At 37.5% G+C, this 25,532-nt stretch overlaps 1 protein-coding gene across 1 annotated transcript in view; it reads left to right on the plus strand.

Moving 5' to 3' along the window:
• The window catches only part of Efr3a (EFR3 homolog A), an 80,690-nt gene that overhangs the window by 22,932 nt on the left and 32,226 nt on the right, over positions 1–25,532 (plus strand). Inside the window, exons 2-7 of the mRNA NM_001130564.1 lie at positions 6,413–6,489; positions 10,114–10,241; positions 11,437–11,587; positions 16,304–16,425; positions 21,606–21,755; positions 25,185–25,322. Coding sequence (NP_001124036.1) covers positions 6,413–6,489; positions 10,114–10,241; positions 11,437–11,587; positions 16,304–16,425; positions 21,606–21,755; positions 25,185–25,322 — 766 coding nt within the window. The remainder of the gene's footprint in view (positions 1–6,412; positions 6,490–10,113; positions 10,242–11,436; positions 11,588–16,303; positions 16,426–21,605; positions 21,756–25,184; positions 25,323–25,532) is intronic.

A 25,532-nucleotide genomic window follows, 5' to 3' on the forward strand; every position in this document is an offset into this window, starting at 1 on the left:
AACAAAAAGACAAGTGTTTTACTACAACTTACGATAATGAGAAGTAGTATAGTTAGAGTTTTCCTGTTCATATCCTTAGGCTCAAATTGTCACTAAATATGTCCATACATTGCTGGAATATATTGCCTGGTCCTGTTTTTCGTTTGTTTTGTTTAGAGGTGGCGACGCTGGCTTGTTTTGCTGCTGTTGTATTTTATTTGTTTGTTTATTGTGTGTATCTTTCCTTAAATGTGTGGGAATCTGAGCATGTTCATCGGGGGCAGAAGAGGACGCCTATTGTCCTCTCTATCATTCTGTGCCTAGTTTTCTGAGGCAGGGTCTCTTCTTGTGAACCTGAGGCTTATGTTTCCTCAGGTGGCTGAAAGAGAGGCTTTCCTATTAGAGCATTGGTTACAGGCAAATGCAGGATAACCAGTTTGAAATATAGAAGTTGGTATTTAAAACAACAAGCACAGTTAATGACTCAACTATCTCTCCAGCCTTCTGAGTCTGCTTCGGATCATAATTTTCCATTTCTAGTATACTTGAGTTTCATTTCCTATTCCTCTTGAGCCTTCTAAACATAGACTATAATAGCTTTTAAAAATTATTTCTATTTTTAGGTAATATAATTGCATATTTCCCCTTTCTCTCCTTCCAAACCCTCCCATATACCTCTCCTTGTTCTTATGTATATGCCAAAGTTGAATTAATTAAAAATTCATATTTTTTGAATCTATTTACCCAGCATTTTTGTTTTGTTGCTTGTTTATATGCATAGTCTCTTTGCTTTTCCAAAGAGAACCCTGGACAAGCAAAGTGAACCCTGGAAAAGTTCAAATAGATGTGACAAGGGCTGGAGTGAGTTGTTTTTTTGTTGGTTTTTTTTTTTTTTGAGCCAAAATTTTATGTATTCATTTCTTGCATTTGAAGTACTTTGCCATTGTCCTTAACCATACTACACATCTGCAACCAACCTCTTTCCGTGGCTTCCCCTCTAGATCAGTTTTACAGAGGTCTGCCCATTCCCCTAGTTTCTTGTCGTCAACCTTTATCAGGTTGATTTTGGTGCTCAGCACAGAGTGCCTCCACCAGCTTGATATACATGGACTCATCACAGTTGGATGCAAGCACACAGAGATGGGCTTGGTGCTTGTCTAAGACTTTGGCAGTTTCACATATGCCACATGCTAAGCCATCGTGGATGAGGGCGGTCTTCAGCACTTCTTGTAGAGCAGTGTTGACAGCCGTTACACCTCCAGCAGGTCTGCCTTCCTGGGCCATGGTGGTGGATTACTTATGACACCAACTCAGACTAAAACTTCCAATACCCACCATCCCCTAAGAACTGACAAAAGGCACAGACACTGATCCTTCAGGAGAAAGGAACTGGCTAAAGCAGAACTACAGCTGCAAATCCCTTTTATCCAAAGACCGCCTCCATGTCTAGTTAACTTTCTCTCTCGTTTCACTATGATTGATTTACTTTAGTTTGCTGTTCACAATCTATATACATTTTTATCCTTGCCAAATAAAACAAAACAAAACAAAAAAAAAAAAGGGAAAAGGGCACAAAATAGGCTCCCTTCTTATTTAAATTCCAGAAAGACATTTCTATTAAGTAGCTGTATAGTTGTTTTCCGGTCTTACTGAAAGCTAATTGGTCTCAGCAGAATTTGATAAGGATATTATCAAGTTCCGAATAGCTTTGTCTTTAATGTCAGCAAGAACTTAGATAAGTCCCAGAGCTCTGCTCTCTTTTAATTAATTAGCAGTAAAACGAACCTGATACTTCCTCACCAGTAGGCCACAGGATCATGAAGCAGGAAGATGGACTAGAAAACAGTCTCACAACATGAAGGACTATGTTCAGGTGCCTGCAGTTGAGCTGGAGAAACCTTATGAGTTTACTTCACAAGGAGAGTCATCCACATGTCTTTACCTGAGTAGGTCTAGTGATTCTTATCTTGCATGTTTACTGTGTTTATGCATACAGCATTCTCTTATTTGACTATTTAGAATAGTTGCTTCTGTAATTTTTATTGCCATATGCTTTTTTAGCCTTTAATCTATTTTTCCAGAAATTTGAGTAAATTGAAATTTTTAATTAATTTCTTATGTTGTGTGTGTTTTTATTTATGTAAGTAATTGCAAAGTGTTTGCTTGAGATTTTTCTGAGAAAGTCTCTGTAATTATTCATTTTCTAATGTGTGACAGTACATTCCTTACCCATATGTCACTGTGCTAAGTTTTGTAGAAAGAAATTGGTATATGAATTAGTGGAACAGTTTCTGTTTGAAGCCATCAAGTCTGGGCTGGGGATTGTAGGACCCTTCACCCTTACTAGCTTTGGGGTAGGTGAGCTTCTGGGAGCACTTCCTTGGTGTAGGTAATAACTTCTTCTGAGACTGGATAGAGGAATCATTCTATGAAGTCCTAAGTACAGTGCTGTACAGGTCATGCTCTGAACATAGCGCTTACCCCTCCTTGTTCTTATTGAAGCTGTTGTGAACCCTATATAACATGTATTGCTGATGAATTTACAGCAAAGATTTCCCACTGTTGCCAGTATTCTCTAAAAGATTCTCCATCTCCTGCTTACTCTTATTGTGAAACTGCTTTCACTTTATCACTAATAATAGCATTTTCTTGAATTCTTCCTTACTGAGAGCTTAATATACATTTAATTAATGTAGGTTCTAGTCATAGTCATGTCATCTTTATACAAGGAGAGAACTTGGGTATAGGTAGGTAAGTCACCCACCTGGCTGGTTGTATCTTTTCCACTTTTCCCTTTTTCTCATCTGTGGTCATAGTTAGGTCATGGCTTATTTTAAGTGAGGACCAAAACTGTCGTGTGCAGTGCAAATTCAACTTTGTTTTTCAAGTTCTTCAACCAGAAAGTACCCTCGTAAGTGAAGTTAGCTTGCTGAGATCTTCTCACAGGCAGTACTGCAGTGTGGAGGAGACTAGGCCCCATGTACAGCTCCACTGCCCATCCTTTCCAGGACACTGCATTGGGTCTTCCATCGGTGCTAGCCGAGTGTGCACCACAGTCTTCTCACTGGTTGTTGGCTTCATCATCTTCTCAGCACCTCAGTGACTGTGGGGCAGTGGCATGGTACACATTCAATTTTAATATTTATTAGAAATCAGAGCTTTGCCATTTAGCTGTGTGAGCCAGCACTCCAGCTTTTCTACCTCACCCCCAGATTTGTGCATCTGTGAAGCAGTAGTTTAGCTGTCTGCATCCCCTCTCCCTACTACTCAAAGGATTGCCTTATTTTGGTGTTTAAGGATTTGAATATCGTTGATGTTAATCTGAAACTTTAACTCTAGTATTTGAATTATATGGAATTTTTTTCTTATTGGGAAAACCTTTTGAATAGTGGGTAACATTAAATAGTATCAGATACCATGCCCAAGAAGTGTTGCTAAATTGTTTGCGGTTTTTATGACAGTTTATAACTTCCTCAAAAATACACTTTTTATATCTTCTTATATCTTCAGTGTTGGGAAGAGCCTGGAATTTTAATTTTAGACACTGACTTCTATTATTGCCCAAGTTGCTGATTTCTTTTGCTATAGACTTTTTTAACCTTAAAATTTGTACTTTTTTCTTTTTGGTTTTTCAAGACAAGGTATACAAGTGCGTACTATCAGAAAGGGTAACAGTCCTGGCTGTCCTGGAACTCTCTTTGTAGACTAGCTCGGCCTCGAACTCACAGAGATCTGTCTGCCTCTGCCTCCTGAGTGCTGGAGTTAAAGGTCTGCACAATCACCTCTTGGTTTTGTTTCATTATTTTAAGTAAATATAAGTATTTGCCTTCATGTGTGTCTCTGCCCTGTGTGCATGTTTTGTGCCTATGGAAATCACAAGAAGATCCCCTGGGACTGAAGTTGCAAATGGTTTTGAGCTGTCATGTATGTGGGTGCTGGGAATGGAACATGGGACTTTTGGAAGAGTAGTCAGTGATCTTAACTACTGAGCCAGCTCTCTAGCGTCTCCATCCTCAGCTCCAAGATTCTTGCTTTATGAAGTAGCAATGATAATCAAGCCTTGTTTGCTAGGAATGCTGAGTGCTAGATACACCATGGTTTCTGGTTGGGAAGGATGAGGGACAGATCCCCTTCGGATGCACTCTTGCTCATCATCGCTTTAAGTCTCACTTTATTGCAACCCTAGTCTCCCCTTTTTTCTTTTTTGGGGTAGTAGTAGGGGTGCTGTGCTGAACAGTTATTTGCAAATTGGTAAATAGCACATACTCCATGAAGAATTTGAGTCTCTAGAAAATTGCTTCATACTTAGTATTACTTGATACAAGGACAAGTTTTCTTCTGTTTTACGTGTTTTCCATATCTTGTCTTGGTTTCTAAATCCATGTAAATGCATAGTGACACAGTTCCCAACTCAGCTCATAAGTCAGGGGAACAACCATTTTATAATGTTTCAAGGCCAATATTCCTATTAAGTTATTGGTGTGCAGGGCAAGTCCTTTCCAAATAGCTGAAGTGCCTTACCCAGGCCATGTAGCCATCCACAGGAGGACCAGGTCTTGTTGGTCATTCATGTCTTTTTCTATCTGTTAGTCTTGTTTCTGTGGAAGGCTGCAAGACAAATACATTTGTTTTATTTGTTGCAGATTCTTCAGTGCTTGTTTCATTTACAGTTTCAAGCTCATCTTATTTTTGACATATTTTCATAGTCTAGAATATATCCATTGAAAAAATAAGCTATTTTGGAATATGCTGTTTGTGAAGTATGAAGAATGGTTAGTAACACAAAGGCTATAGTTTTTTGTTTTTTTTTTTTTAATTCTTTTTTTTTAATTCTTTTTTTTTTTTTCCCGGAGCTGGGGACTGAACCCAGGGCCTTGCGCTTCCTAGGCAAGCACTCTACCACTGAGCTAAATCCCCAACCCCAAGGCTATAGTTTTGAAGAACGCTATAAAATACTAGAACATTTTAATGTATTTAATCAAGTATCAGTGAACTCTTAAAAGCATCAGTGCAAAAAAAAAATTTCTAAAAATGAGCTACAATTACCATTCCTGTCTTAGAGCCACAGAGGGAGATAGGAAAACATGTCGGAAGCCATAGAAAAGGTAAGCTGGGACTTGGAGGCAGAAGTGAAGAGTACAGCAACAGAGGCCTGGTGGAGATAAAGTCACACACTCATTCAGGAAATATTCCAGTGCCTCTTGTGTTTTGTTCCAGTTGCTTGGGATTTATGAGTAAGCAAAAGAATGGTTTCTGCCTTCCTCTGAGCTTTTGGTGAAGGTGGCTGATGATAACTAGTAAGCATAATAGGAAAGTTACTTAGTATGTTGAGTGAGAAGCACGTTTAGCAAAAGTAGGAGACCGGCAGGGCAGCCAGTGAATTAAATGAGGAGTTAGGTAGTTGGCCGTGTTCTGGGCAGAGGAATCAGGAGAGGTTCCTAGCTTCTTAGAATAGCAGGGCCACTATTTTGGCTGCAGGGAAGTAGATGAGGCAGATAGATGAAGGTTGGAGGTGGGCAGGAGATAAGGTAGGTGCTGCCATGAATACCTAGCACATTCGATGTGAGGGTGTGTGTTCATGCAGTCTTAGCAAGTGCTGTTTTTCAAGATAGAAAAAGTAAAGTCCTTCTTTTTGAATTTGCATGCCTTTTTTTCTTGCTACCAGTTTAAACTTACCTTTTTGTTTCTTCAGTATTCTTTATTGCTCGAGACAATGTCTGTCACTTAGTAGGAATTCAATACATATTTGATGAATGAGCAGATATGATCTGTGTGAGCAGAAAAATGTTCTGCACATTCATGAGGGATGTAATAGAACATGATGCATGATGAGAGACACATGAGTCACATTCCTGACTATAGCTCAGCACTTTGTTCAGAGGTGAGCACAGAAAGCCTGAGACCATAGCTCTCCTGACATTCATTTGTTCATTCTTTACCGACATTTACTGAATTCACCCAGTATTACACCAGCAGAGCTTAGAGATGAAAGATAAGACTGTTCATAATAAAGACAGGAAAGACAGATGAGCCATTAAATTAGAGGTGTTAAATGCTGCAGTAGGATTTGTGAGCGTCTGTGCATGTGTACCGCTGTATTAGTTTGTTGCAGCTGATTTTGTCTTCTGACTCCTCAAGTAAATTGAGTAGAGAAGAATCTACTAAATTGATCTCTCAGGTTAACTATTTCTGAACTTACTTTCAGTTCTACATAAAACTGCATCCTTAATTTTTATGTCATACTGAATGATAAAATTATCCGCAACAATCTCCAAATTCGGTGTGTGACTGAAGATGTAAAAATTAATAGACCCTATATACCCCCTGTTAAACTTCTCTTTAAATGGACAGTGAGTGTTCAGAAACATGAATTTCTGCATCATTTTACAATACTAATCTTTATATTCTCTTTTGCTTTTATTTCTTTAAACAGGAGTGTGCTGCTGCTGCTCTGCTTTGCGTCCTCGATACAAACGTCTGGTGGACAACATATTCCCTGAAGATCCCAAAGTAACTTGACCTCCATCTACTGCTCCTCTTTCTGCCCCCTTCTGCCCCCTGCTGAGCTCCCTAAGGATTCCCTCATTTCATTGCTCTTTTGTCCCCACATCTCACCAAGTCAACTTTAAACTTTTAATCTTTACATGCCCATTACTTGCTTCTGTTTTTCAGACGATAGGAACACATCTGAAATGACAGATGCACAGTGTCCGTTTTCATTTAGTAGGTTAGTCACACTCATCAGACATTCATCCTGTGCCTTATACTGTGTGCTCAGGATGCAACTGAGCAGTGAGTGGTTTCTGCACTCACTATCATAGACTGAATGTCAGCAATTTTAATACCCTGCTTGAGTAGATAAGAATGATAGCCAGTTTGGGATTAGGAGAAAAAGACAAAGGAAATGAAATCTAAGCTTAGATCCAAACCACAAGTTAACAACAATTAGGGATAGGTCATCTATTCTTTTGTTTTTTTTTTTTTTTTTTTTTTTAAAGAGAGAATTGAGATCATGAGAGACTATTGTAGACAGAAACTATTTGCCTTTTAAAAAAAGTAGTTCTTAGCCAGGTGTGTTGGCTGCTAGCTTTATGTTACCTTGACACAACTGGAGTCATTGGAAAGAGGGAACCTCAGTTAAGAAAGTGTCCTCACTAGATTGGCCAGACAAATCTACGGTTGTTGTTGACATTGCCACCTCTAGGCTGGTGCTCCTGAATTGTGTAAGAAAACAAGCTGGGCAAGCCGTGAGGAACAAGCCACTGACCAACATTCCTTCATGGCCTCTGGGTCAGTCCTGCCTCAAGGATGCTGCCTTGAGTTTCTGCCCTGACTTTCCTTGTAGATGGACCACAAGCTATAAAATAAATAAACCCTTTTTTCCCTAAGTTGCTTTTGGTTGTGGCATTTTGTAATAAAAATAGAAATCCTAACTAAGATGCTAGGTGTGGTGGTGGTGTGTAATTATATTCACAACATTTGTGATGCTAAGTCAGAAAGAATGTGAGTTTGGGGCCAGCCTGGCCTATATAATGAAACTCTGCCCAAAAAAGTAAAATAAACCAATTGGAGTCTGTAGGATAGCTAGGCTGACTGCTTTCAGGGAGACTGGGTTTGCTGGATACTGCTCAGCTTTTCTAAGGCTCTTAGCTTTCTGATAAAGAGACATAAAGTGTTATGCAAATTGATTTCTAGAAAAATTTTTAGTGGAACCAACTGACTTTTGGTTATGTTAACATTAGTTTAAGGTTGATATGTTCTTCTTTTGAAGAAAAATTTAATGGGTCATCTATATATAGGAAGTTAGCCTAAATACTATTAGCTGTCAATCATCCTGGATCATTTGTGCTATATAAAAACCCTGAAAGACGTAGTATCTGCTTTTCGTTAGGTGTCCCATTGACTCACATAAAGCATACTAAATACCAAATCATGGTATGTAAATTAGTAAAAAAAATGCAGTTGGTAATAGTATTGTCTCTAATGTAAGAGACATGTTGTGTTGATATTCTCTGGGAATCATTCTTAGAGGAAATAAGATCTGCTAAGCATTGAAAGATGCCCTCATCTTGAGAAACAGATTAGTGTCTTCCTTGCAAGTGAGAAGACAGAGAGAAAAGTTCTTGGAAACTTAGTTGTATTCAAGGTAAAGACAAATTGATCAATTTGACTATCCAAATTAAAGTTCTCTTGTTGTATCTGTAGGGTATAGTGGATAGTTAAGTTGTTGGCCACAAATAGACTGCGTAGTCACATAATCGTGTTCCACAGAAGTGTGGTGTACATAGTTATTAAAGCCCAGGTAGATGGCAGAGTATGAAGAAATGTGAAGCAGGCCAAGGTATCTAAATCATTCTTTTTAACTTAGTACTAAGTGCTGAGTTTTGAACACTTGTAATGGCGCCAACAACAGGTAAACCGAGGAATGATTACAAAACTAATATTTTGTCAAAGATTCAAATACTTATTGAAGTAACAGTCATCTATAAAATAGATTTTAAAAACAATTTTCACAAACTTAACCTGCATGTGGCAGATAATACTCAGTTGTCAATTTGCTGTTTTATTAAGCACAAGCATCTTGTAATGCATTCAGAATGGTTTAGTGGGGGCTTAGATGCAGAAAGGCATGTGCCCTAATCTCTGCCTTCAAAGAGCTGAGGGAGACAGATAAATGGTTTCCTATAATTATCATGTGTCATTTTATGGAAGCAATTAATAGAACCTATCTCAGCTCTCAGGGGCTCTCACTGAGCAAATACAGGTCTTTGCTGAGTATAGCTTCTGTGATGTCTGTGCTGTCACAGTGCCTGGCATATGGTTGGCACTCAGTATCTGTTTAATGAATAAGACAACTGCATGCTAAAACATAGCAGTGTAGGTAAGCCCTATGAGCTAAAAGATATTACATACTGTACAAGCATCCCAGCTATCTCTGAAGAGCTTGTGTTGGGCATGGTGGAGAAGGCATGTGACAGGTATTTAGAGGAAGCTGAGAGCTAGAAGAAAGTGCTTCTACTACTAGGATATAAGCTGAGTGAAAGAAGTCATGCGCAGTGGAATTGCAGTCTGGCTGCAGAGTAGCAAGTTTTAGCAAAATAAAGTACAAGATATGCTTGCGTTACTTCACTAAAGAGGCATTCAGACTGTCAGGTAGCAGATAAAGGTGAGAGCACAGACTTAGAAAATTCGTCATCTGACTTACCTGCCTGTTTCCTTTCTCACCCCATCTGATAGATGTAAGCAGCATAGTCACTTGGACCATACCTAGCCAAGAAGTTGCGGGTGGTGGTTGACTTACTTGCATTAAGATAAGAATCATTAGGCTGGTTATGGAGACACCCCACTGTGGTGGTATCCATCTTTAATCTCATTTCTTAGAGGTAGAGGTACATGGGTCTCAGTTCAAGGCCAGCCTGGTCCAGGTAGTGACTACCAAAACAACCAGAGCTGTATAGGTAGATCCTATCTCAAAGAACAACAAACAAAAAAGAATCATAGCAACTATCTTTAGAAGCTAGGGAAAGAAGAAAGGAGTAATAGTCCACATCAGGGATGAGTTGTTGATACTAGTTATAAACACAGTTCTCAATATGTTTTAATTGATTAATTACAACAGAGCTTTATGATACTAGCAAGTTCTGAATTGTTTGAAAAGCTGTATGTAGGGGATGGAATTTAGTTCCTTGGGAGACCTCTTACAAGGCAAGCTTTGGGTTCAGTCCTCAGCTCTGGAGATGGGGAGAAAGCTATATGTATGTTCACTGTGTAGATATTATAAAGTACAGACTACATATAACATTTAAAACATTGAAGCAAATTTTGTTTGAAAAAATTCTTTTTAGTAAAACATATTTCATTGCCTACATACTGCTAGCTACTTCATTATTAAAGAAAGTTCTGTAAACATTCATTGTTGGTGATGATCCTTTAGTGGATTTTTTTTTTTTTTTAGCTTTTAAAAAGTTCTGAGCATGTAGAATTTTTAATATTAGCACCACAGAGTTTATACCCAAAGACAGTCAAATGTGTATTTACAGTCTTCGGAGAAGAGATGTAAATTAGGCACACTTTGAATAAATGAATAAATAAGTTAAAAAATATAGATCATGTACTTGTTATTATTATTTTCAGGATGGCCTTGTTAAAGCTGATATGGAGAAACTGACATTTTATGCAGTGTCTGCACCAGAGAAGCTCGATCGGATTGGTGCCTACCTGGCAGAGAGGCTGAGCAGGGATGTTGTCAGACACCGCTCTGGGTAAGAACACTGATCGTGAGTGAGCTCTTATCTTAGAAACATATTTCTAGGTGAAGTCATCTCATAAATTTTTGTACCAGATAGGCAAACAAACAAACAAACAAACATAAACAAATCAATACACAGAGGATAAACCCTGGGGCAGTATGCAAAGGAAAGTATGAGAGCCCTTTAACTACTGCAGCTGCCCTTTCCTGTGGCTCAGGTTCTTATGTGGGAACTCAGCTTGTAACCATTGCCTCTAGCTTTAACATCTATCAGTTTTGTTAACTTCTAATGGAAAATAGCTTTAAAGATGTGATACTGTGTTTAAAAATAGATATCTAAATTGAAAACAAACTAATATTCTGTTACCAAATAGTTTTTGACACTGCAGAGTGAGAGTGAGTCCTGTCAGACCTCGATGCTCAAGTGCTGACCCTGTTTGTGCCAGCATCTGCTGATAAGGGAATCCCAGCCTAGCCATTCTCCGCCTGAACAGCTATCACTTCCCAGTTTACACTGAAAGTACTCTGTATTGTGACAGTGTGTCAGCCTGATTTCTCAGAGTACCATGTTTTGCAAGTGACACACTGGTTTGTTGTGCCTCTGCTCTGTCACCTCTTAAGACCCATTTCATGGGTTTGTATAAGCAGTTTAAAAGTTGATCATTGAATGTCAACTAAAATGGAATCTAAATTTTATTGTGTAAAATCTTTAAAAATCTGTTGTTTTAAAAAGTGAATTTTGTTCAAATATTCCCTTTATTGCCTTATTGTTCCTGACACTATTATATTTTAAATATAAGTTTATTCACAATAATTATATATTTATATTAAGTAAATATATTTTTATTTACAGATATAAGGAGGTCATGTTGGAGATAGACAGAAACTGTTGTACTACTATTAAGAACATATACAAATAAAGATGGTTAAAATCATGGAAAATGTCCATGGTGTTCTAGACAGATTACAGACAGGTAGTGTCGTTGTAGCCCTGAGGTTTCCTGGAGGAAGTAGACTAGAGCAGTCTAGCTTTGGTGTACTTCATCTCGAGTACCTTTATATCTAAACTAGGCTTTTCTTAGTTTACTTTACCTTTTTTTGTGTGTGTGCATCTAGTTATAACATAGTTATTTCAGTGCAAAGCAGTTGGAAGAATTAAAAGCACTAGAACCCTGGAAATGGTTTCACATTTTTCTTTTTTAACTTAGATACGTTCTAATCGCTATGGAGGCGTTGGACCAGCTTCTCATGGCCTGCCATTCTCAAAGCATCAAGCCATTTGTAGAAAGCTTCCTTCACATGGTAGCAAAGCTCCTGGAATCAGGGGAACCAAAGCTTCAAGTTCTTGGAACAAATTCTGTAAGCAAAGCAGTTGTTTTCTTACTAAGTTTAATCAGCATATCTGTAGTTAATCTCTTCTTAGAATGATTCTGTCTGAAGGAAGGCCATTTCCCAGTCAGGGTGTTTGGACACACAGTGCAGATGACAGTGATTAAAACACTTCGTCTCCAGTGTGTTGGTCTGTATAGAATCTGTTGTTAATGTATCGTCATGGAACACCTGGGTCTAATTGAGTCTAATCCTGTCAGTTTGATTTTCTCTGACTTGCTTGTTAGAATGCTAACCTTGCATATTACTGTTTTACTTTATTGCTTCTTTTAAAAGCAAGAGCTTTTATTGAGTTGCGTCTGATTTGTAATCAACAGTTACACAGTTACCATACGACTCAACAATACACTACTTAGCATTTATCACCGCAGTGGAATGCCTGGGTCTATGCATAGACTTAAACCAGTGTTGACTGTAGCCAAAAATGTGACGATATCCTAATGTCCATGGACATCATGGTTAGATGAATGGATAAATCAGAACATAGTGTGGTGTTTCATTGTGGTTTTGGTTCTTTGTTTTTCTTAGATTTTTTTTGTTAATAGGTTTTCTGTTTGTTCTTGAATAAACACCTATTCAAGTCCTTAATTTTTAAAATTAGATTGCCTTTTAAAATTCTTCACCTATTCTTGATACAAGTACTTTATCAGATATATAACTTGTAGTACTTTTTCTAGTTCCATGTTTTGTTTTATATTTTATTGTTGAGTTGCTTCAATGATGGCTGATTCATTTTTTTTATTTATCACTTTTTAATGTGCTTTTAGTATCTCTTATAAGAAACATTGCCTAATCCACGGTCAAAGATTTACCCCTAAGATTTCTTCTAAGTCTTTTATAGTTCTGGTCTGTTGTCTACTTTGAGGTATTTTGCATATGCTTACATGTGACTTAGGGATTCAATTTTGTCTATATTATGCATATTCATTCAGATATTCTGTTGTTATTTGTTAAATATACAGTTTTCTCTCTACTACTTGGCTATAAAATCAGAATTTATGTGACTTTTCTTAGGCCACTTCTGAATTGTTGCTTCTCACTATATTCACTTCCTTCTATTCTGAACATAGTTTTTAAATTAAAGATGGGAAATAGCATGTTATAATAATAAAAATAAAAGTGACATTTTAACCTTTCATTTCTGCCTTTGTTTTATATTTTCAGTCTTTCTGAGTAAGCTTTAAGTTATTCACCTTATGTGGATATTTTGAATACCTACCTATAGTTTACTAAAACTAACAGAATCCCATGATTTGTTGGTGTTTAGGGATTGTCTTAATTAGTGTTCTACTGATGTAAAAGATGTCATGAATAAGGCATCTTATAGAGGAAAACATTTAGCTGGGGGCTTGCTTACATTTTAAGAGTGTTAGTCTATAATCATCATGGTGGGAAGCAAAAGGCATGGCCATGGAGCAGTAGCTCTGAGAGAGCTTTACATTCTGATCCACAGACAAAGCGTGAGACTGCTCTGGCCTGGGCTTTTGAAACCAGTTACAAAGCCTAATCCAAGTTACACACCTCCACCAACAAGGCAGTGCCTGCTACAAAAAGCCACCCTGCCTAATCTTTCTACTACCCTAGATTTAATGATCTAGATTTCTACTACCCTAGATTCTACTAATCATTTAAACATATGAGCCTTTGGGGGCCATTCTCATTCAGAACACCACATTCACAATTTCAGATATAGGAAAATATATAGGTTGTGAACTCCCAGTGTGAGTCTGTGTTGCATGTGTACTTATAGTTTTGTAGTTTAGACAAGTTAAACTTTTGTCTCAGTTTCTCATCTATGAAATAAAAACAGTAGTTCCAGTCCAATGAGATCTCACTGTGTGTGTGTAAAGCTCCTAGAGTAGGGTATAGCATTATTAATATGATCATAGTGGATAGCTATAAAAGCTCCAATGTGTAATTCTGTAATTCATTCAAAACCTCTGTCATGATTTTATCTCGGAGACAAATAGTGGCTATTTCCAGATTCAGTTAGATGATGTTAGGGTCTTACTTTCAGGCATGGGAGATCCTAAAGGCCTCTCCCATTTTCTTTACAATTAGATGAGGAAGTTTAGGCTGACTAGCTGGGGGTAATGTGGAGCGAGGAAATGTGCATTTCCAGAAGTTTCTTTACTTGTAGCCAGCAATGCTATTATACTGCGTCAGTGAGTCATTCAGGCAAAAGATTACAACCCTCATAACCTACCTTTAGTGAATATATTAAATTAAATGTGGTATTATCTTAGTCATCTTTTAAAATCTATTTGCTGAAAATCTAATTTTAATTTTGTAGAGTTGCTTATCAAATATCCTTATCAAATATGGTAAAAGTTGATTTGTTAATTATGTTCAGTATTCATGGTATTTGTGTATTTTATTCTACTTTGTCACATTTATCTTTTTATATTAATGAGCCAGTATGATAGTAATAGACAAAATTTATCTAGGTTCTCTGTTGTGTTAGAAATTGTGCCAGACAAAAAAGGCATGAAGTTGGAAGTGGGTGTAGGGAGTGAATCTGAGAGGAGGGAATAATGGCTATGATTAAAATACATCTAATGCACATGTAAGATTCTAAAGAATTAATAAAACATAGTAAATAGTTTAAATTTTTAAGAGGTAGTGTACCAGGAATTCTTATTCTTACTCCTTTTTTGTTGTACATAGCTTCAAAAATGAAAAAAACTATAGAAAATATTACATTATACCCACATATACACTGATTTACAAATGTTTAAAATATACATAAAGTGGTATAGATATACTTTAGTCATTTCTAATCTGAAATCAGAATTGCTCTAGAAACTACACCCTTTGAGCTCTATAATAGATTGTCAGATTTAAATGCTCCATGCAAAGCTAAACAAATATCCCATGCATTCTGTACAAATGTTATAAGATCTGAAACATTTTGAATTTGAATAAGAGATATGTGTCTTATAATAAAAAATCTTTGTGAGTAGGCCTGGGGAGATGGGCCAGTGCACAAACACGAGGACTGAAGTTCAAATCCTCAGAGCCCACATAACAAGCCTGCTGTGCTCTCATGCGTACCTGTAATCCCATCCCTGTATTGGGTTGTGACAGGAGGATCTCCCTGGCTTGTTGACCACCATCTTTGCTGCAGATTCAGTGAAAGATCCTGCTTTCAGAGAATAAAGCAGAGAGTGCTGGAACACCATTCAGATATGCTCCCCTGGCCTCCATGCACATATATGGGCACATGTATATACACTCACATACACAGACACAGACAACAACTAAAACATAGCTTGTTAAATATAATATAATGTAATAGTTATAAATGTCAACAGTGTGCAACTTTGAATCAAATGTATTTTGTTTATCCTTTTAGAGAAACAACATGTTGTATACTAGGCTTTTCAAATATATTACATTATTTAGTTCAGAATTGAAAATAATATTTTTATTTTATGTGTGAGGAATCACATTTAAATAATTTTCAAGAGACGAAAAGAATATTGGACCTCTAGAGATTCAGCCCTAGGTCTTACTCCAGAGCTTGTGTTTATATGGTTTGTGATATAAAAGTACTCCAGAGCTTCAAGTATTTTCAAGGAACATACTTTATGTTTTCCTTTAAACATTGCTTTATGTTTTTACTTGGCTGATCCTTGCTACTATTTCAGGCCTCATCCCTATTCTTAATAATTTTCTGTAAGCATTGTTGAAGGATATCCAGAAGGAACTGTCAACAAGATTAGTCATTACTGTAAAGCATTGGCCCTCAACCTGCCTGCCCTCCCATGTATGATGAGTGTCTTCAGGCGTATTGGTTTGTTGTGCAGTGGAGACTGAAGTGTTGGTGTAATCCAGGAAATGAGAGTACTGTTCAATATCCTCCAGTCCCAGGAGGAGGTCCTGTAGCAAAAGTTTTATCTAGCCCTCGATTTTGATAGTGTTCAGAATGAGGAGGCCTGCACCTAAAGTATTACATGCTAATGCTTCATTGTATCTCTTAAACATCTATTTCCCAGTTAGTTTTTTATTATTATTATTATTATTATTGAGTGATATATGAATAAATGGAGGCATATGCATATGTATATGAGTTCTCATACCCATGCATATGTATGTGGAGGAAAGGGCTAGGCATATGTATCTTTCTCTGTTGTCTTCCACCCCATTTAAGAAGTTAGCACAAAAGAACTTCTAGTTTGCAGAATTAGAACATCTGTGAACTGGGCGAGCTCCTCTGGAGTTTCCTTACATTTTATATTTAGCTCTTATATATGCAATAGGCAGTTTCTTAGGTTGTCTTTGTATTTATAACCTTCAATAACTAACAAAAGAATAAAGGTTTATCCTCTGAAACTAACCCCTCACATTTAAGGAAGGTCTTTAAGTGTCCATGTTTGTTTTGTTTCTACCTTTTTATTCTATTTTAAAAGTGATGTGTTTACTATAGCAAATTTTAAAAATAGCAAAAAAGTGTTAATATCTCATAGAAAATCATCTAGGTTGCAAGGTATTTATTTAAAAGGCTGTATCATTGGTTTTCTAAAAGATCGTATGCAATATGTACATATGCAATATTTGTTGGTTTATGTGTTCCATTTGCTTATTTGGTGTTGCTTGTTGGCGTAATAGATAAGGAGGGTAAATGTGTTTACTCACTTCTAAAAGGTGACATATTTTGTTTGTATTGTTATTTTTGTTTTTTAGTTTGTCAAATTTGCAAATATTGAAGAAGATACACCGTCCTATCATAGACGTTATGACTTCTTTGTATCTCGATTCAGTGCCATGTGTCACTCCTGTCATAGTGATCCAGAAATACGAACCGAGTATGTACTGTTTTACCTCATGATTTCCCTTAAGTAATTATACGGGAATTTACTGAGTATTGTGCTTCTGTAGTTTACAATGATTAGCAAAAGGCATGAAAGATGCTCATGAAACAGTCTTCCATTGTTAGAACAGTAAAGCATCCTACTGAATTTGCAAAATGAAAGTGAATGAAATTCAGACTCCTTACTCTTGCCCAGAATGACCCATCATTCTCCCCTTCCTGTTTCAGTTTCTGTTATCCTGTCATTTCTCTTACTTTCTGTCTGGCCCAGGCACCTGGATCTTCTTGCTGTCTGTGGAAGACTCTGGGCATGCCCCTCTTCAGTCCATTTGAAAGCTGTGTTCTCTGTCTAGGGCAGTTCCCAGGGACTCCTGACTCTGTCAGTGTATTCAGCTTGTCCTCACCTCACTCAAGTTTCTCTCATGGATGACTTAAATTACTAACCTCATCCTCCCTTTACTTAACCTACTTGTGGTTATTGCTTATCTTTTCTTTTTTTATTTTGCTTTTGTTTTTTGATTTAGGGCCTCTCTATGTCATCCTAGCCACTCTGGAACTTGTAATGTAGGTCAGGCTGGCCAGGAGCTCATAGAGATCCTCTTGTCTCTGCTTCTCAAGTGCTGGGATTAAAGGTGTGCACCACCACTCCAACTGAACCTTCCCCCTCTCTCCTTTTCTTTTATCATAGGGCAGAACAGGAGGCCAAGGGTTTTGTTCTGAGCACTGCTATATTAATGAGTACTTTGACTAGTGTCAAAAGGCACTAGTTAAGTGTTAAAAGTTAAAGTCAAAGTGATGCTGATAAATGATATTAGTTTGCGCATTACTGGTAACTTAATTCAGAGAATTATTATGTTAGTAATGGAGAGTCACTGTATTTTCTCTGAACCACTTTAGAGTGGGCAGAACCTTAATCAGGAATTGGCATGCCCTAGCAGGTGCACACAGTGAAAGCAAGCATGGGTCTTATGGGTCATTGGAGAAAGGAGGCAGTGGAGAGATTTAACAGTCATTTTCTTAGACATGATTTCCCTGACTATAATTTCTCCTCATTCAATCCAAGCCACTTATCACTATGTGATGCCTTAGATAGAAGAATATTGTAATGACTTAAACGCTCCTGGCCACCTCATCACTACCAAAATTTTATTTCCTAAGAAAATGTGTTTGAATAATTTAAACATGAAATTATCTTATATTTAACTATTTATCGCCCCCTGGTGGAAAACCTTGTCTTTTGGACATACTATTTATATCTAAATTTAGTATCAGTATAAAAAATTAAGTATTTTAGTATCAGTATAAAAAATTAAGTACATAAAATGTTATTAAATTAATTAAAATTTTTATATATGTGTACTATATTTGCACAATTTCCTCTCCCACTCTTACCTCCAGCCTTTTCTATCTTCTATCAAATTCATCATCTTTTTCTTTAATTATGATTATTTTATATTTGTGTGGAACTGCATGCATGTATGTATGTGTGTGTTTGTGTGTGTGTGTGTATAAATGTATAAATACAACCCATTGGGTCCATTTAATGTTGTATGTCTATTTATTATGGCTGACTAGTTGGGGGTCATATATTAGCACATATTCTAAGTTTCTGAAGTTTCAAGAAACTTGCCAAGTTTCATTTGAATCACTGTTAAAACAATGAGTAAATTAAAGTGCTTGAAGATACAAGTTGTAATTTTTTTCTACTGTTCCTTGAGTAAAAGTCAATTCAGTTTCCTCAGTTTATGTATGTTTCTTTTCAGGTTCCAACTTAGATTCTTGTTTTTTATCCTTTTACATTTTAGTAAAACTTAAGTCATATAGAACCTTCAGATTTGGACAGTAGATGAGTCTAGAAGTTATTATCTTCTTCTCCTCCCTACCCACTCAACTTTAGTTTCTTTCTCAAAAACAATTAAAAATCAAATACAAAAACATGCTCCTAAACCAAACCACGAAACAAAATAAAACAACAATTCACCAACTGTGAACAAATGTGTGTAGCATCTCTTGCACATAGACATTTGTGCGCATGCACAACACTCATACTGTGGAGTCCATTATATGGAGTTCATCTACTCCAGTCCTGGAGGGGCTGATATACACATTGTCACACTCTATTGGAGGAAACTTATTTTCTCAGTTATCCCTAGTAGGTATAAGTAACAATTCAGTTGTTAACCTTACCCTAGTTGCTAGGTTTTTAATCCATCCATCTCTCCATCCATCTATTCATTTTTGTTCGTTTATTTTTTACTTATTCACTTTATATTCTGCTCACTGCCCCCTCCCATAATCCTTCCTCCTCCCCCTCCTTCTTCTCTTCTTCTCTGATCAAATAGAGGATCCCCTTGGTGGTCTCCACTTCACGTCTCTGTGAGACTAGGTGCCTCCTCTCTCACTGAGGACAGACAAGGCAGCCCAGCTAGAACAATGTATCCCATATGCAAGCAACCGATTTTGGAATAGCTCCCACTCCAGTTGTTTAGGACCCACATGAAGACCAAACTGCACATCTGTTACATATGTGTGGGGAGGCCTAGGCCCAGTTCATGTATATTCTTTGGTTGATGGATCAGTTTCTGAGAGCCCCAAGGGTCCAGGTTAGTTGACTCTATTGGTCTTCCCGTTGAGTTCCTGACCCCTTAGGGGCTGCAATCCTATTCTTCCATAAGAGTTCCCAAGCTCCATCCTCTGTTTGGCTGTTGGTGTCTGAATCTTTCTGAGTCAGTTTGTGGATCCAGCCTCTCAGAGGACAGCCATGTTAGACTCCTGTCTATAAGCAAAACAGAGTATCATTAATCATCAGAGATTGGTACTTGCCAGTGGGATGAGTCTCAAGTTGTACTGTTCCCTCAGTCTCTGCTAGATCTCCAATCCCTGCATTTCTTGTACACAGGATAAGTTTTGTGGATGAGTTGATGTCTCTATCACTCCACCAGGATTTTCTGCCTGGCTATAGGAGGCAGCCTCCCCAGGCTTCATATCCCCAATGCTGTGAGTCACAGATAAGAATACCCCCATTTAAAAAATGAATTAAAATATAAAATAAAACAAAAAGGAACATGTTGAAGTTGTATAGACAAATCAACAGAAGGAAAAGAGCCCAAGAGATGGCACAAGTATCAGAGACCCACTCATTTCCACACTCAGGAATCCCATAAAAACACTAAACTGGAGGCCATAATATGTAGGCATAGGACCTGGTGCAGACACATGCAGGCCCCACGCTTGCTGCTTGAGTCTCTTGCATTGATATGAGCTGTGCTCAGTTGATTAAGAGGGACTTGTTTTCTTGGTGTCCTCCACCCCTCCAGCTCTTATACTCTTCTTACTTCTTCTCAAGGGTTTTCTGACTTTGAGGGGAGGTTTGATGGAGATATCACATTTAAGGCTATTCTAAGGACTTTCACTCTTTCTATAATGTCTGACTGTGGGTCTGTATATTTGTTCTCATCTTTATGAGGAAGCTACTCTGATGATGACTGTATGAGGCACTGATCTGTGAATATAGCAGAATAGCATTGGGAATCATTTTGTCACTACATTTGTTTTTCTTTTTTTAGACCAGTATTATTTAGTTTTGTCTTAGGTGCCTGAGGTATCTAGTCTTAGGTTCTCGGTCACTCAAGCAGTGCTGGGTATGGGTTCCATCTTATGGAGTGGACCTTAAGTCAAATTAGTTTATTAGTTCATTACTCCTACTTGCTTTGTGCCACCATTGCCCTAGCATATCTTGCAGGAAAGACACCAAAGGGTTTGTACTGTATTAAGATTTTCTTGTAGGTCTTTAGAGAAATAGTTATAGAGAAATACTTGTAAATTTATACATTATAGTCTCATTTCTCTAAGAACTTCCAGCTATAAGGGAAGTCCTCATCATTATAGTGACTGACACTCAAATAGCTAATGCTTGTTGGCTGTTTACTGTGAGGAAGTTCTTGTTCAGCTTATCACTCAACTGTTCACAGCACCCTTAAGCTGATATGATACAAGTGGTCAAGTTTATCATGTGGAAACTAAATTGTCTTGGAGACCAAGACTAGAATGTACTTTTCAGGGAAGGTGTTAGAGCTGGATTAACTGACATGACTCATAATGGTCACCAGCATGCACCCTCTACCCTACAACAGGTTGCACCATCTCCTGCTCCACTTAGTCCTTTATATAACTTTGTGCTTGTCTTTCTCCCCAGGGAATAGCATCAGCTATGTAGAGCAGTCACCCTTGGTAGTGCTTATTAGATTTGCCCTCTTGTGATCAGGAAGCCTGTATAGACAGAACTTAGAAATAGGCAGAATTTGTCTTAATTTCTTAATTTCACTTCCTGGTGGTGTCTTATTTCTGCCATCCCCATTTTCCCTATCTGTTGCTCTTGAATGCCTTACTATATCCTCATGGGTTTGTAAAACACTACCATTTCCTTCTCCACATTTTGTATTCTTTAAACATGTTAAGACAGTGTTGGGTGAGCAGAACAGAATTCCAATTGTTAATAAAGTGGTTGAAAGGAAAGGAGAGAAGAGGACAGAAGGAGGTAATTTGAGCAGAAGTACCTTGTAAGAGAAATGGACTGGCAGGCTAACTTCTCTGGAGATGGTGTCCATCTGCAATTTGTGCACATTTAGTCACTTCTCGGTTTTGAACCTACAGTTTTCTTTTTTCTTCCCCAAGGAGAATCAAGACTGTGAGGAAACTGGGGCTTCTGAGTTGTGATAGGACATTAGGGCAACACTGATAAACTACAGTGCTGTGTTCATGTAGACAACTGTTTAATGAAACAGCTCTCTTTCTAAGAGGTGAGGGGTTCCTGGGGAACAGTGGGTAGGGTATGCAGAAGCACAGTGCCACCAGGACCTAGGAACTCCTCACTCGGCTCGGAGACTTCACAGTAGCTTATGTTAGAAGAAGCTATGCTTTTGCTGCTTTTTATTAACAGATATTAGATTTACTAATCTTTTTTGTAGATTACAGCCTTTAAGCTTTACTTTATAATATATCTTTTTAATATATCTAACCACGTTATATTTTTGAAATTTCAATTTCATACCTATATTATGTATAAATTTTAAAACATTTTGTGGTTGAAAGAGCCATATCAACATATGTCTCTTAGGTAGATAAACAGACTTGTTTCAATAACCTGTTTTCATGGATCTTTCCCCGTCCTTATAGGATTCGCATTGCTGGAATAAGAGGTATTCAAGGTGTGGTTCGCAAAACAGTTAATGATGAACTTCGGGCTACCATTTGGGAACCACAGCATATGGATAAGATTGTTCCATCCCTTTTGTTTAACATGCAGAAGATAGAAGAAGTTGACAGGTATTGTATAAAGATACTAAAGTTGGGACTGCTGAAAAGGGTCAGCATTTAAGAAGGCATACTGTTCTTGCAAAGGACCACAGTTCTGTTCTAGTCATCTAATTTGGGCAGCTTAAGGTTGTCTTAACTGCAGCTCCTGGTGGATCCATTGCTCTCCATGGACACCTGCATTCACATACACATACACACACATGCACACAGACATTTACATGACATTAAAAATAAAAATCTCTTTTCAAAAGATACTATAGGCTGTATTGTATGTGCTTGCTAGGATAAGAATATTTGGTTTCTATGATTGTATATGCGGTAGTCTCATAAAGTTAAGTGTGTTTAAATGTATGTATCTTTCTAGAAATTTATTAGAGTTGTTAATCACAGGTGCTTATTTACATAGTAATGACTTTATTCTCTATTAGAATACATTTAAATTTGGGCTGATGAGATAGCTCACAGGGTGAAGGTGCTTGCCATGATCCAAGTTCAATCCCTGGGTTACACATGTTGAAAGAAAAAAAAAATGACTCCTATAACCTGTCTTCTGACTTCCTCACCTGTGCTATACCATGTATATAAACACAAAACACAAGCACACTGCATCAATAAATGTAATAATAATTTTTTTAAATGAAAACTGTATGTGTGTGTGTGTGAGTGTGTGTGTGTGTGTGTGTGTGTGTGTGTGTGTGTGTGTGTGTTTGTATAAATATATACTGGACATATAAATTACTATTTTAGTTTTTAGTACTAAAAGTTATAACCATGAGAAACAGAAATTATAGTTGAACTTCTATTCTTCCTTAAAGATCTACTCTGCTTTATCATGGGGAGTTAAAACTAATCAAAATAAAATAATAATGACTATTCATGCATTTTCTTTTTTATTAAAAGTAAATTTATACAATATATTTGGATCACAATTTAATCTCGTTATTTCTTTCCCACCTCCCCATTCATATGACTCTATGTGTGAGCTCTCTCTCTCTCTTCTCTCTCTCTCTCTCTCTCTCTCTCTCTCTCTCTCTCTAACTCTAACAAACAGGCAAAAGAAAAGAAACAGAAAAAGAGCATAAGAAACACATATGCATACAGAGACACAAACACCATAATACATAAACAAAGACCTGTAATTAAAAAAATACTCAAACAAAGCATTATGAGACAAAAACATCTCAAAAATCCCCAGGAGGTTATTTTGTGTTGGCTCTCTCCTGCTGGTCACGGGGCCTCTCCTTAAGTACTGTTTTTGTACTCAGTGAGACTCCATTGGAGAAAACTAATTGTTCTTTCCTAAGCAGTTGACACTTGGAGAGATGGCTTGTGGGTTAGTGATGGTGCCTTGTGTTCCCTCCCCCACTCAACTCTCTGATCCCTGAGAGGATTTTGATGATGAGATCCCATTTAGGACTAAGTGTTCCAAGATCTCTTACTCTGCACATTGTCCAGCTGTGGGTCTCTATGTTTGACCCCATTTACCTCTTGTGAGAACTTCTGTCACAGTGGCAGAGCAAAACACTTATTTTTTTTTTAACTAACAATCAGACATGGTTGGTTTTTAATTAACATCTCTAACATATTTGGAATGATACTAGCTTTGGGTATATGTTGGATTTCTTCTTACCCCCAAAGTGCTCAGGTGCACTTGGCATTTTGAATGTTATCCACCTTCTTAAGTGCCAGAAGCATGCAGTCTCCCACACGTTGTTACTTATGCAGGAAGAATGTGTCTCAGCAGCTAAAACAGAAGTGTCCAGTTTTGCTTATGGTTCACCCTGGTTCCTGCTCTTTGAAGAGGAAGAGTCTAGAATAGATTTTAAAAGGATTTTTATCATAGTTACAAATAACAAATTTGCTTATAACTTTCATGATTCTATACACAGCATTAAAATGGATTCGGAAAGTGTGGTGCAGTTGATAATTCTGTGCTAACACAGATGGGATAATATGTATTCTGGTTAATGCCAACTGCAGGAAGCATTGATTTGTAAGCCCCGGATGTGACTATCTCTAGCTTTGTAATCCTCCTAAAAGTGTGATATCTTCTAGAACCTTCTGTATTTTTCTTATTTTTAGTGCTGTAGCTAAGGCTTAAGATTTTCCTATCTGAAATATTTACCATATAAAGATCTCTAGCTAATCAGGGACCTGTTTTCCAATGAGACCTGATGTTATCATCAGTAAGTTAGAGGAAGTACACTGGGGACACAAACTACTCTAAAAGAGCAGGCCCATGGCCAGCAGTGTGTGGCCAATAGAAAGTGAATTCAGTGGCATCTTTGGGGGTGTCTTGTCTTATAATGCCTTTGTCACAGTTCTTCCCTTTTTGCATAGTTTATTATAATATATGTATGTATTATATGTATATTCTTCTCTCTTTTTACCCTATAGGTCCTTTGCTTATGGCTTCCAGTTTAGTGTTTTTATGAGATTACTGAGTTTGCAGATGAGCATGTTTCTTATCCCTTTTTCTTTTTTCGTTTCTTTTGCCCAATCTCAGTGTGTTAGATTTTGTTTTAGTATGTTGTATTTGTTATTCTTCCTTAAAAGCCTGTTCATTTTCTAATGAGAGACAGACAGAAAGGGGGTGTGTCCGGATGGGAGGGGAGGTAGGGAGGAGTTGGAAGGAGTACAGAGAGGGGAGACATAACCAGGGTATACTGTGTGAGAGGGAAAAACCTTCAATAAAAGGAAAGGAAAAATGAAACAGACACTGTGGATGCCAGATCATAAATTGTATCTTTCTGGTGTAATCCCAGTGCAACATATAAGTGTGTTGCAAAAAAAGCATAAAATGTTGTTTCAAGATATGGACAAAACATACTTGCTACTGAAAATGTCTCTATATGCAACTATTCTTATTAGTTTAAACTTTTTCATTTTTAATTCTGATTCTCTCTGGATATATTTTCAGCTGTTTTTATTTGCCCCCAGTTGTAGTTACATAGGGGATGGCTACAGATGCTTTCTCTGGGCCTGTACTGACTCAGACCTGTACTGGTATGAATGTTGAGACCGTTTATGAAAGTGAGCAAATCGGAGCTGTTCCATTCTCCTGCTTTGTTTTTGAGACAGGGTCTCACTGTGCAGCTCTGGCTGGCCTGACATTGCTTATGTAGACCAAGCTGCCCCTGAACTCACACAGATCTTCCAGCTGGGGTTAAAGGTAAATGTCACTACACCCAGCCTCTGAGTGTTTTACTGGCATAAAGGACAGTCTGTTAGAAACAAGTTACTACCTATTGGAAAGATTATATGCTTAGCTCTGAGGATACTAAGTTCATGAATATGAACTTAATATTAAACTTTAATATTACTTGGGAATAAAACAGAAAATGTTTTTAACATTTCAGAGAAGTAAAGTGTATTCTGTTTACCCTTTAGAACTAAAATAGAATTTTTTTGTATTGGCATTTTTAATTTCTTTTTCAGTCGCCTAGGCCCACCTTCTTCCCCCTCTGCAGCTGACAAAGAAGAGAACCCTGCAGTGCTGGCAGAGAGCTGTTTCAGAGAATTGCTGGGCAGAGCAACTTTTGGGAATATGAATAATGCCGTTAGGCCAGTTTTTGCGTGAGTAATTGCCATTTTTCTAGTTGTCCATAAAGGTAGCATTGGACATTCATTATGTGTTTGGTTTTTCTCCTGTAAGTGTGAATACCATGTATTATATCACTTAGCATGCATATCTCCTTACATTCCCTGAAATACATATGTGCAGTGAGAAATTAGACCGTGTCTCCACTGTGTAATGCACACTGCTGCTCTTCCTCCTTCCTGCCC

The sequence above is a fragment of the Rattus norvegicus genome, chromosome 7 (genome assembly GCF_021556685.1).
Source record: "Rattus norvegicus strain SHRSP/BbbUtx chromosome 7, alternate assembly SHRSP_T2T, whole genome shotgun sequence".
Lineage (NCBI taxonomy): Eukaryota > Metazoa > Chordata > Mammalia > Rodentia > Muridae > Rattus > Rattus norvegicus.